General features: G+C 37.7%; 1 protein-coding gene and 1 long non-coding RNA gene across 3 annotated transcripts in view; both read left to right on the top strand.

Moving 5' to 3' along the window:
• Nucleotides 1–14,185, top strand: part of LOC120905506 (putative fatty acyl-CoA reductase CG5065) — an 81,030-nt gene that overhangs the window by 7,649 nt on the left and 59,196 nt on the right. For both annotated transcript variants that reach the window (XM_040316353.1, XM_040316352.1), the window contains 2 exons: nt 8,605–8,910; nt 8,982–9,379. In XM_040316353.1, the coding sequence (XP_040172287.1) occupies nt 8,605–8,910; nt 8,982–9,379 (704 nt within the window). The remainder of the gene's footprint in view (nt 1–8,604; nt 8,911–8,981; nt 9,380–14,185) is intronic.
• Nucleotides 1,805–4,867, top strand: LOC120905507. Its single transcript, XR_005739917.1, has 2 exons — nt 1,805–3,403; nt 3,542–4,867. It is a non-coding gene; the product is annotated as an uncharacterized LOC120905507 (long non-coding RNA).

The raw sequence follows: 14,185 nt of genomic DNA, 5'->3' as shown, positions 1-14,185 counted from the left end.
TGCGGGAGCAACTGGGTTGGGATTTAAAGTGTTATCGGTGTATTGATGGTTTAGTTTATTTCGTGCCGCTGCTCATGAGACCATTCGATGCCCCTGCCAATTGAGGGTGAAGAAGCCTATTTAAAATAAGCGTAGGAGAACGTCTAACACTAATCTAATATTTTTTTTTTATTTGAACATGTTTCATGCTTCAACGACCTTCTAAGCATCATGTAGCACAATGTATAGTAGCAATAAAATATATTTTTATAAATGTGCCGAAATCTGTCTCGCGTTTTCGGGTCTCGACACACACACACACGCACACAGCGCGGGGAAAGTGACCGTTCACTCTATCATGTCGCGATCGGATGCGCTGCAAAAAAGCTGAACCAGCCGTTCTACCGACAAGGTAGCCGTACTCGCTCGTGCGGGAGCGTTGGTGGAGAGTGCGTGCTCGCGTGCGCGCTTTCGTGGGTGCGTGCTCGCGTACGCGCATGTGTGCGTGCGTGCGTGAGTGCGTGCGTGCGTGCGTGCGTGCGTGCGTGCGTGCGTGCGTGCGTGTGTGTGTGCGTGAGTGCGTGCGTGCTGGCGTGCGCGCGTTCATGCATGTGTGCGTGCGTGTGGAAACCCCAAAACTATTTGATTCTGATGCGTACATTTTCATTCACTGCGGCTACAAAGTCCAGGCATTTTTGACCTCGCTACTTGAGAGACAACACAACCATTGGATTGGCACCACCATCTTTGCGACCGGCTTTGCTGTTGGGGGTATTAAAAAGACACACGATTGAAGCAAACGTGCGTGTGATATGTAGCACATGTCTTTCAGTTAACGGACTTAAGTGGAAACAAAACTTGAATTGAATCCATACAAAAGAGAATTCTGGATTTGTTTATTACGGTGCGCGTATGGTACTGCACCTGTCCGTCCAGAATCCGGCGGCTTGTTGGCTTGGAGTCGTTATCATGATGCCGATTGACCGGCACTGCCTTGGAATGGGTTCGGATTGGTAGGTTCATGTTTTGGTCGATTGCATTCCGTTGATATGTCGCGCCACAGCGGGACACCCGGCAGCAACAAAGTCATGACAATCTTTTCCCCGGGTGTGGACAGCTATGCTAAGTTTTTCTTCTTCTTATTATTTTTATTGGCATAATAGCAAACCCGATCATGCCGGCCTTTTCAGGACTTGAGTACCACGTAGCCGGATAGTCAGCCCTTGCTACGGCGGACGGTTCATACGCGGTTAGAACCCGCGACGGGCATGCTGTTAAGATGTGCGGAATGATGCGGCGGATCCCGCGACAAGGGCCCCCGGAAAGATGGTCGTTAAGGCCCCGTGGCGGGAGAACCATTTGCCTCTAACCGCCTAGGGCCCCTGATTCCTCTATTCCGCCACTACCAAGAACACCTTCCTTTCTTTGACCGATGGATCATAACATTCCGGAAGAAAACACATTTGGCGACAGTTTTGCACACACACGCACACTCTCACCTATGCGCAAACGGCTCAGCATATCTGTGTAATCTACACCATACGAAATCAAAAGCTTAGAGTAACAAAGTTATGCTTAATGCCTAACACGTTCAGTTCGATGGCAGGCCCCAGGGACTGCCAGTGAACTTTCCAGTAAGCCGGTTTCACAATCAGCTTAAAAATCAGAAAAATCACGGACGACGGCTGACAGCGATTGGCCGTCTGACGCACCAATACATCCAAACCTTCGACAGCGCGCTCAGGCGAGGGGTATGAGGCGGAGCCAGGGACGGATAGCTCGACGAGCTGCTCGACAAATTTGCTGTAGGAGAGAAAAAGATGGCATGATAAAATTCTCCGAACGCCATGATTTCTTCCGTCGCTTTGCACAGCGGGTGGGTAGAATAACTTTTTTTAATTCCAGAAAAAATGTTATTTGTTAACCGTCATGTGTACAACCGCCTACCCGGGTAAGTTTCGCATCTTTGTTCCAAAATAACTTTGGATTTAAAAATCGTATCGACTTCAAATTTTAAAAATGCCTCAGAAAAGCTGTTTTCTACCCATGTGCAAAAAGTGAAAAATATAAAAAATGTTTAAATATTTTTTTAAATTATTTAAGTTTATATACCCTTCAGCCTACCCGAGTAGGCCATACATTTTGTATGGAAGAATGATGTTTTTCGTGGTTAAAAGCGTATATCTTTTGAATTAATTGTTAGATTTGGATTAAAACTGTCTTATAGGATAGTAATGTTTGATAACATATCATAATAAAATTAGAATTTTAAAAATCAATATTTTTTTCAATCGAAAATGTGCTGTAACTCCAACACCCCAACCGGCCTTACCGCATGTTTTAAGAGGATGCTTATGTCTTTTTATTTTCTTTCAAATGTTGTATTACAGTTGTGTGCAGTTAAATTTTATTGCTTGTTGTGTAACAATATATTGAAATGAACACTGAAATCACCTCTTTTAAAACCAACCAACCACTATACCAACCACTACAAGCAAACAAAATAGAATCGGCTGAAAGTTAACACACACATTCATACTTTTGTCATAATGTTACTGCCGAATAGAGATGGGTGTTTTGGAGCGCACCAATGGCTCCGAAGTCGGCTCTGCACCCACGGCTCCAGAGCCGGATACACACCAACAGCTCCGGAGCCGTCTCCGTACCAACAGCTCCGGAGCCGGCTCCGTACCAACAGCCCCGGAGCCGGCGATGAATCAATGGCTCCGGAGCCACTGGAGCGGAGTCAGCTTTGGAGCCGTGGGTGCGGAGCCATGGGTGCGAAGCCGGCTCCGTTGTGTTCCGGTTTTTCCGGTCGGAGCCGGTTTTTAATAAAACATGATGAGCATATTTTATAGATCGTCAACATATATTTTTATACAACATGCAAAAAAATTGAAAAATGTATATAACTTTTGAAAGAAACGTAAGTAAAACTTAGAAAAAGACTAATCATCTTAAACATGCGGCCTGGCCAGTTATGGTGGTGTCTAACTTTAACTGTCTAACATATTTTTGACTGAAAAAAATCTTGATAGGATTTTTAAAATTCTAATTTTACTATGATATGTTATAAAACATTATAATGAACCTTTAAGACAGTTTTTATTCAAATCTTACAAGAAATTCAAAAGATATACTCTTTTAACCAGGAAAAACATCATTGTTCCATACAAAATGTATGGCTTACCCGGATAGGCGGTTGTACGATTACGTTAAGTTTTTTGTTCGTACACAAGACGGTTAAACAACATAAAAACTCATGTTTCGAGTCATATAATGGAATAATTCAATCGGTTAAGAGAATGTTTCAAACCGGTAGTGGAATCGTGTAAGCATTATGTGAAGGTTTGCAATCATATAATGTAGTTTTGCAACCGTGTTGTGGAATTTTGCAAGCCTTCTGTAGAGCGGCCGTCAGACTGTAGGTGCCTCAACACATTTTCGTTAATTTTATGTATTTATCATTTTTGTTAACTCTTCTCTACTAATATGACGTAATCGTGGCTTATGAAAAATGATTTACATTCTATATCTTTAATCTTATGCTCTTTCCATTTAGTTCGAAATCAGTTCTCGCATGGCAAAGTATTGATAATACGGTAGATCATTATGCAACATTCTGGAGCACAGCTATGATGAAACACAACTTAAGGGCGATAAGCGCAATTCTATAATTTTTACTCAACATGCATTTTCCATGATATAAATTAAGTGATGACCAATTGGAAATTACGACCAGGATGTATGCGATAGCCATAACCAGGATATTTTCTTCATTAAATTCCAAGTCATCGGCTCTGTCGCTATATAATAGCAATTGCAAATTGCTATTCAATCGTGAACCCACAACACATATCAATCGTAATCTAGCAGAAATGCTAGATAAAGATTTCGCTACTTAAGGTCCGTTTAGTGATTGAGTGAGCGAATACCTTTTTTTTTTCATTATTCTATTATAATTCACATTATATATTCACTCTAATAACATAGCTATGTATGGTAATAAACTTTAATTTGTTCCATAACAATAAAAAAATCATTATGCGTTCATGGTGAAATTGGGATTTCAGTAGAGATTTTCAAAAACATATATTTTACAAAGATTTACGCTCGTTTTAGCAAATTTTGCTGATTTGACACAAGCAAAATAAATTCCACATTTTCCGGTAAAATTTTATATTTGATTCAAGAAGGTTTGTGTAGTAATAATTTGAAAAAATTCGCTTTGTAAATATAATTAAAATTATTGGCTAAAACTTTTATTGACCAAGCAAAATTATACGAACATAACTGATATTTTAGCAGGAAACCGTGAAATTCGTCTCATACAGAAAACTCTCGATTTTTTTTCTGTATAAGACGCTGTACGCTTTTTTGTTGCTGTTTTCGATCCCCATCAATAGTATATCTCAGGGACCTATGTACATGGGAAATAGAATATCCTTGTATTTTGTATATCTATATTTCAATGGACATTATTTGGTTTCATCAAAAACCAGTATTACACGTTCACGTTTACTCGATCGCTAGACGGATTTTTAGGTTCAATTCACTTAAGTATCATAATTCGAGCTCTTATTGCTGTTTCTGAATGGCCATCGTGTGCGTAAGCTAACACAAATTGGATGAATACCGTGACGAATATGTAAATAATATGGTCTTTTATTATTTTTGTAACAAGTAAAAATAAATGTATCATATAACACCATAACACTGCGATTGTTGTAACTGTTGAATTATAAAGGTTTGCCCCTGGAAATGCTGTTGATATTGCAAAGAAGCCGGATATGCGTAATTTCTGTATATAGTCAGATCCAGCGAACGCGGTTTTTGCGTTCCCAAGGCATTCACATAAATTGATAATTCACGTAAGTTCAATTTTTTTTAAAAAAACAAAATATAGGTGTCTAATGGATATTTTATACCACAGTTTGTTCCCGAGTGAGGCTTTTTCGAACATACGCGGTTTTCTTATTTTAACACAGAAAATGTCAAATTAGTATAGTTAATTTTAATTTATTAAGTTGCATTTTTGCTAGAAAATGTAATCTGTAATGTCAAAAATATCAAAATTTCATAATTTCATAAAATATCATAATTTATTAAGTTGCATTTTTGCTAGAAAATGTAATCTGTAATGTCAAAAATATCAAAATTTTATGCACGAATCGTATAAAATAAACGATTAGAAACTGCTGCTAAAGATAGGCGTAGTACACGCTGACTTAAACATCATGAAGAGCACACCGAAGTAAGTTTTTGGCAAATAGCGATTTATTGAAAATAAGTCATGGAATTTATAAAGGTATATATATATATATATATATATATATATATATATATATATATATATATATAGTAACAGATAGTGTGTTAATTATAATATGTTTACATATCAAACATACAATCATACCTCACCATCATTGAAAACACCTTACCGATCGTTTAAGACAGGTATGTCAAACTGGCGGCCCACGGGCCGCATGAGGCCCGCGAGAGTATTTTGAGAATTGCTAAAAGCACTGCAAACCATAAATCTGTTATTACTATTTGTCAAAGTGTATTAAATTTTCAAGAGAAGAACAATCCTTCTGTTGGTATATTTTTCGAAGCTAACAGGAATGTACCCATAACATCTCATAAACTTATTCTACACAAAGGTACATATCAATCGAGACCCTTAAGAATCATTGAATCGAATGCAAGCTCAGTCGTATTATGTTTCGATTAAATTCTGAATATTAGCATAATTTTGTGCACACTCGATTGCACATTCTGTATGGAAAAAAAAATTGCGTCAACTGTCTACAAACGAAAAAGGAATGAAAATAACTTGATACACACACTAGGAAATTTTTCAACAACTAGTGATTGATTGTCGGAATCGCATCCACGGCTCAAAACCATTTCCGATCATAGCTATTCCGACTTCGAATCCGGCCAAATCAAACCAACAGTTTCGTTCGGTGCCGTGCGAAGCCTATAGAGCCGTTTAGAGCCATTCGGAACCGTTGGAGTCATCGGTTGTCCCGCCGAATTTGACAATCTCCATGCCCCCGACTGCCGAGTAAAGGATTCATTCGGCTCCGATTTTTTTCCCACCTTAGAATGTTTTATCATTGATATTCGATTGGAGCCTCTTCTGTTTTTTGTCATAATCATGCCACCATAAATGTTAATAAAAATGATTGTAGCCAAGTTGAAATTATTTGTACCCATCATTCTGCAAAACGAATTAATGTAATTTCCAACCTCCCCAAAAATCAAAACCAAAATGATATGATTACGCTTAAGCCTAAAGGATTTAGATTAAGGATAAAAATAATCGAAATGCCTAAGCCTTGCAATACAAAGCTTATTAATAGATTAGCTCACACAGTCCTCAATTCCTCAATTCGCGAATCATCACCAGAACACTTGGAACTTGGAAATTAGCGAAAAATAATGTTTAAACACGTGTTATTACAATTTTTCTCTTGATCTGTCAAAAAAATGCAAGAAAATATTTTTGTTATTCATCCAGTGATGGATAGCTCGGATTGTTTGAAAAAGAATCACTGTAGGCTGCTAGACTTCTCCTACTTAAGTGAAAAAGTGTGTTTGACAGATATTTTCTAGCAGAACTGCCGTAAGAGAACGCGAGTAATGAAAAATGTTCTATTTTAATAATAACATTGAAAGTACATTAAAAAAATTTCTCATATAAAAAAGAGCACATATAAAAATAACATCGCGAATTTGTACATAACAAACGATTCCAGATAAGAAGCGAGGAGTACAAAAAGACAATTTGTTTAACAATAAAAATCTAAAAAAGTATTTTACATAAACATTGGGGTATATTTTCCATTCTCAACTTTGCGGCCCGCGCATCACTGAAAATTTGTACTAGCGGCCCTCTGATGAGATGAGTTTGACACTGCTGGTTTAAGAGAACCCCAAACACAACACCCGCGACTTTTAATTATATTTATTCAATTTATATTTGTATGTATGTATGTATAAATAAATAAATAAATAAATAAATAAATAATAAATATGTATAAATAAGTTTTTTTCTTATACATTTAATTATAATTTATGTTTCATTTTCTACTTTTAGGAAACGTTTTTCCTATTTAAAAGTTTTAGGGGTTGAAAACTTGAAGAATTTTCATTCCGTATATTTTTCATTAATCTACAAACCTGAATTTTTTGTTAGTTTAGAATCTCGTTCAAATCGATTAGTTTTAAAACAAATAACTCATATTTTTATTGCAATTTAAAATAGGTTTAAACATAATAATGTAGACTGGTCGGTTTCGTGGTTAAAACCATGCTAAAAATATCGCTTAGGAATATTTTTAGGAATGTATAGGTTCTCCAATGTAACTAGAAGACTGAGCCTTACTTTTAGCGAAAAAACGGCATAGGCTGGTTTGATTAAATACGTAGAACAAGTTTATAACAATACTAACACGCAACTATTAAACCAATCCATCGCCAAGTATTTGGGAGTTTTTCTTCTTTTCGTAAATTAACCATAAGTTCAGCTTTTCTATATAAATTAAGTTTGATATAAAGCTGATATATAAAACAAATCGCCATACGATTCTCGATGAACAGTATCTTATGTGAAAATTAATTCTTCATATTCTACTGATATTTAAGCGATGAATATTAATACATCAATGGAATGGCAATATACAACTCACCATCTATAGTAGGGTTTCGCAAGGCCACGTATAACAGTAACTTTAATTATTAATGACTGTCAACAGGGCGTGAGCTAATGCTAATCTATGCCTTTTGAAAATAACCTTGGTCAAACGGGTTTTCGTTGTTTGTTAAGAAGAAACCTTGAGTTTGGGAAGTAGATTTTTGTTTTTTCTTCTTAATGTTCGTTTTATTGGTATATCTTAGTTCTACACACTGCATTTCGATACTGAAGGCCTTCACTTTGCTCAGATTGTTTTCGCTCGACCGTTCAGTCTGTGTGATCGTACTCTAGCCATCGGTTACCATTCGCATTAGTTCGTTGTGTGCACTGCAAAGAAAAAAACACATGGCATGAAACACGCTGTGAAATTTTCGTGGAATTAATTTAAAAGTGTCTTTTTAAACATAAATTGTTAAAAAAAACTTAGTGTAAAATTGGGGTTGGAAAACAAAAATATTGGCAATTGATTTGATGATACATCCTAAAAATAAATACGTACCATAATTTGTCAATTTTGTCAATTGTAGTTAACAAAAAAAAACCTTCGATCAAAACAAAACAGAATAATAAATAATTTAAGCCGGAAACTAAAGCAACACAAAACTATGTACACCTTCTCCAATCATCCTATTGGACTCCTCCCAATGGAGCAGAACTACGATCCATCTAAACCATCAATATCAGAGTTTTTCGCTGGTCGGGATGTTTTCATTACTGGAGGCACTGGTTTCATGGGAAAAGTTTTAATTGAGAAGCTTTTGCGATCTTGTTCGAAACTGAGTAATATCTTCATACTGATACGTGAGAAAAAAAAGAAAACTATTATGGAGCGCATCAATGAAATTAAGAATCTACCGGTTTGTAATGTTAAAAATGCATGTTTAGTGATTGTGTTTACATTTAAACATTTATATTTTTAACAGCTGTTCGACAAACTCCGAAACGAGCAAAGTGAACTGTTGGATAAGATGATTCCAATACAAGGGGATGTATCTCTATTAGCGCTTGGCCTTTCCCAGGATGATATCGATAGAATGTACAATGTGTCAGTTATCTTTCATGTGGCTGCTAGTGTACGGTTCGACGATCCGCTCAAAACTGCAATTTTGCTCAACACGCGAGGAACTCGTGAATTGATACGTTTTGCCAAACAGTTACCTGCACTTCGCGTGCTTATGCATGTCTCCTCCACTTATTCGAATCCAGATCGCTACGTGATTGAAGAAGAAGTAAGTAATTCGTAAAATATATAAACTCAATAATTATCATAGTATTCTTTAATATTCCCAAATTTCAACAGATGTATCCAGCATATGCAAATTGGCGTGACGCAATACGCATCGCTGAAACATTTGACGAACAAACAATTGATGTATTCGCTCCCAAATATATGGGTTTTTTGCCCAATACGTACGTTTTCACCAAAAGTTTAGCGGAACATATTGTCAACGAGCATAAGGATCGCTTACCGATAATTTTGTTTCGTCCATCAATTGTAATATCCTCAATGAAAGACCCTATCCCAGGCTGGATGGATAATTTTAATGGCCCCGTAGGTCTGCTTGTCGGATGTGGCATAGGCATCTGTCGTACGATGTACTGTGATCCAAATAACATAGCTGATTTTACGCCGGTTGATGTGTGCATCAAGGCAATGATCGTTGCCGCATGGAAGCGTGGCACTGAACCGGACCAAAGGTAAATTTTAAGATATGTTCCGAAACTAAGTAATTCAGAATACAGTAGCGTTTTTACTCCTCTGAAACCGAAAAAAGATACGCTACATTCAGCGATTGCCACATGATACAGACGTCACACGAGGTGTAAACTCAAAAAGTTTACGGTTGATTTGTATGAGAGAGCGTTATCTTCCCGTAACAATTTATTGATTATTGGGTTGTATGGCTGAAATCCAGTTTACGTAAAAGTGTATGCTTCGTGTGACGTCCGTAAAGCGGTTATCACACACTGCTAAAAACTGCCTTTCCTGAAGGAGTTTAACTGGCAGATGGCGCTTGACAGATAATCGCCGTTTTGAAAATAAGAATTGGACTTGGAAGATTTTCGTTTTCCTGAAGTGGGTTTTTATCTGTTAAGTAGAATATTTTGATATGATGTATGAATAACGATCAAAACAAAGTAGTAGAAATCATTTCTGAGGTTCTTAACTACAAAAAAAGAATAAAAAAATCATTAAACAAACTTAAAATAATCATAAACGGTTTTCATGGCACAAAACGTGTTATTACACTTACGACAGGATTTCGTAAGTGGCAGGACAGGATTTGACAGGAATTTTGAAAGGAAAGCCCGCATGTGAAGGAAGAACTCCAATCTAATTTTATTAAAATTAGCCGTGTGTGATGAGCGTCAAAAGCGGCCGCATTTAAGGTGGTGGCAATACCTATCCGATGTCATTTTATAGCACCAAATTTATATAGGATTTGACAAATAACGTCGGATATGCGATTCGTTATCCAACGTTTTTTGGTCAAATCCCATATAACATTTTACTAGGCCGTCTGATAAAATTGCATACGAAAAAGTACTGCCACAAGCATTCTTCCACCGCAATGCATTGCAATTTTGCTAAAATGTCCCAAGCGCCACAGATTAAGCTTAAACGACTGGAAAATTGAATATCCATAGAAAAAAATGAAAGCTCCACAGCTTCATTGGTTTGATCAATAGATGGCGTATTACAACTCATCATTATATTGCTATCCTTTTCTTGCAATGTGTTTCGACAAGTTTCATCTTATCATGACCTATATATATAGCCTTATAACTTTCTGAGCAAAAATCTACATGAATGGTCGTGTGGTCAGATACGTGGATATCAACACCATCGACTATTACTCAAATCTCATTTGCTTCAGTACTGGTGGTTTCGGTTGGAGTTTTTAGTATTTAAACAATCGTATCGCCGTTCTAGTTCTAGCGATTCATAACTTCAATGCGAAACCATACAACAGTACAGAGGAAATGAGAAAGCTCTCCTCCAAGCGATGAAGCTCAACTGGTTGGGGATCCCACCAATTGAGAGCGCCAACAGCTTTTTTGCTATTTTTAGAATGCATGAGTCGTTTGCCGTCTGCTAAACGAAGTCTTTCTATATTCCGTTTAGGTAGAGAACTTGAGTCGTTTAGAAGCCGTTTAGTGGTCGTTTAGTGGATTTGTGGCACTTGGGATATGAAAATGATGTACGTCTTATAACCTATTCCCATACCACCATAATGTGTGTGCAAAGTTTCGTTGAAAATGATCCAGCCGTTTCGGAGGTTGCTCGCAACAAACACCGTGACACGGGATTTTTAATATATAGGTGAGCCGTTATTAGCCTAGCTATGACAAAGCAAATCTATACATGGTTTTATCAATTTGATTTTAATTAAACGACGAACGCATTTAAAGAGAATATTTTATTAATTTACAATTTCGGCGACACCGGATTAAGGCAGATGTTAGGGGAATAAGTCAGGGATTATGTGTTGAATAACTAAATGAAATTATTAATAAATAAATAAATAAATAGATGTAGGAGCCCAGCAGTCGAGGCCTGTATAGTCGAGGCCTGTATAGTCGAGGCCTGTACAGTTGTAGCCCTGTATAGTTTCCACCCAGTTTCGGTACGCTTTCTTCTCTTCTTCTTTGGCTCAACAACCGATGTCGGTCAAGGCCTGCCTGTACCCACTTGTGGGCTTTGGCTTTCAGTGACTAATTGATTCCCCCCCATAGTAGGATAGTCAGTCCTACGTATGGCGGCGCGGTCTATTTGGGGATTGAACCCATGACGGGCATGTTGTTAAGTCGTACGAGTTGACGACTGTACTACGAGACCGGCTGAAGGCTTCACGTTTTCTTAACAAGGCTTTAAGATCCATCATGAACCATACACATCAGGCTAACCAGCCGCAAGGTTCCAAAGAGTACCGAGTGTTTGTTAAAAAGCGCCATAGTTTCGAAAAGCACCTTTTATCTCTTAATCAGTCACAAAGTACGACATCGGAACGATAGTTCGTTAAACAGCCTCAAATCAGCTATAGAGTTCGAGCTGGCTATTTGGGAGATATATATATATATATATATATATATATATATATATATATATATATATATATATATATATATATATATATATATATATATATATATATATATATATATGCAGAGTTGTTGGATATTCGGGTCATGAGTGGTTCCAGATTCAAGTGCTTGAAGGACACTTGCACTGTCGGTGAAGATCATGTTGAGTTTGTCTCTGCGCAGGCCTTCGTCAGCAGCAATAACCAGGGCTACTACTTCTGCGGTGAATATTGATGTATGGTCTGGTAGTCGGGTGGCGCTTTTGTCGATGCTGTAGTAGATTCCACAGCCAGTGGAACCGTTTTGTACTGATCCGTCTGTTAGTCAGCGGCGGATGTAACGGTAGGCGGACTAGGCGGTCGCCTGGGGCCCCGAAGATCGCCATTGTATAGTATGCCGTATGGACAGAGTACAAGCGACAAGGGCCCTCGGAAGGATGGCCGATGGGGCCCCGAGGTTGGCGAATCATTTGCACCCCCCCCCCCCCGTCTGATGAAAAATTTTAGAGTTTGCGACTGATCGAAGGGGGCCCCGACGGCATTTCAAGTTTACTGTTCATCCTCCCAACAGCAACTTTAGTGCCGCTACCAAGTTGACCGGTACCAAGCATTCTGAATAGATTAATACGGTTCTTCGCTTCTCTTTTGACCCGTGTAGTGTGTGCTTTAAATATTAAGTGACGATCAAAAGTCACTCCTAGGATATCGGCTGTGCGTGTGTTTGGTATTACTGAGTTATTGTATGTTATGGGTTTTAGTGTATGATATTTGCTATTGCAGATTTGAAATATTTTGGATTTGGAGTGTGAAATTGTATAACCTGTCCAACGTGACCATTTTTGAACTCTATTGATTTCTTCTTGTAAAGTTGTGCGTGATTATTTTCTATTGTTGGATGCTGAGACAAGAACTATATCATTCTTGTTACGTTACGTTACGTTACGTTACATTCTTGGTTACGTTCTTCTAATTCTTGTATCAGTCTTCTATTTACCATTCTCTCCATGATTTTGCCAATGCAATTCAGGAGAGAAATGGGGCGGTAGCTATCCATTGTATTGTATGGGTTTTGGAATCGGAATTTTGAAACAGGTTTTCCAGTCATCTGGTTTGTTCTCGGAAAACCAAATATTGGGGTCCTTTCCGTGTTAAGTTGGCAGGCTGAAATTTCAGCCTGTCAGCTGTTTGCATTGTATAGCAGATTTCAAGCAGCTATCTAAGTGGGTATAATATACAGGTGGGCTTATCCCAAGGTGTATGTATTTAAAAGGCTGATTTTTATCGCTTCTGCTTCCGAATGAAGATTGTAAGAATGTTCTGTGTATTCTTCAAGCCTCCAAAAAGCTTGTTTGAACAAAAAAAATCACCCATCCTGCCAAAAAGTGATATTCAAATTTGGTGATAAAAACATGCTATGGGACCACCTAGACTAAATACACATTGATTCTGGATTCCATCGCCAGATCTCTTTTATTGGGATAAATGTAAACACCACCTTGTTTTGCCATTTTTCGAGCAGGTACTCAAATCTAATTCTAGCTTTGAGGCTAGAATAATCTAGACTGAAAATTGCAGGCGGTCAGTTTTTTGTGTGGTTTTGTATGGAGTGTTTACATGATTTAAGTCTCCAACTGTCAAACTCCATACAAAAAACTGACTAGAATCGTGAAAGGCCCCATTATTGTAAATCTGAAGGAGGACTGTTTTGGACCGGTAAGAGAGATTTTGAAGCATTACATAACCAATGTTATCCGAGTCTGAAGACATGTCACGGTATTTATGAAAAGCCCATTCGAGCTCATCAAGAGAAAAAAGACTAATGTAATTTTGGCCCAATGCGTCAATGGGAAGAAAGAGTCTGAACTCAGAGATGAATTTAAGGCTTGGAAAATGAGATGAAAAATTGTGTGTGGCAGATGTATCATAAAATTATCTAGCTAAATCCTGAGGTAAAACACGGCCGAAGCCGTAATAATGTGAATTTAAATAAATAAATAGTTAAAATCCTAAGGCATTTCTTTTATTGGAATGATGGTATTTTCTGGTTTCTGGTTAGAATGATTGGTGCAGATTTGTGGTTGTTATCGGATAATATTGCAACTTTCTGGAAAAATACTTTGGTGATTGTCTTATGGTTCATTTAAAAAAACAAATTTTGCCTCAAGATAAATTTTTTGCTAAATTGACGGCTTTTCTTCATTCTCGATTGGCTTCTCGGTATTGATCGGCCAAGAGCGGGGTAAAAATATTGTTTCTTTTATTTGAATGTTGAAGACTCTTGAGTGCTTTTTGTCGAGTCTTAATGGCAAGGGCAACTGTTTTATTCCACCAGGGGACGGGCTTTCTGATACTAGTTAAGGCTGCATTTGTTATTGTCTCTGTAAAACGTGTAAGGGAAGGAGGATCATCTAAGGGTAGT

Source organism: Anopheles arabiensis, chromosome X, assembly GCF_016920715.1.
Source record: "Anopheles arabiensis isolate DONGOLA chromosome X, AaraD3, whole genome shotgun sequence".
Taxonomy (NCBI): Eukaryota; Metazoa; Arthropoda; class Insecta; order Diptera; family Culicidae; genus Anopheles; species Anopheles arabiensis.
This window is presented reverse-complemented; position numbering and strand designations above follow the sequence as displayed.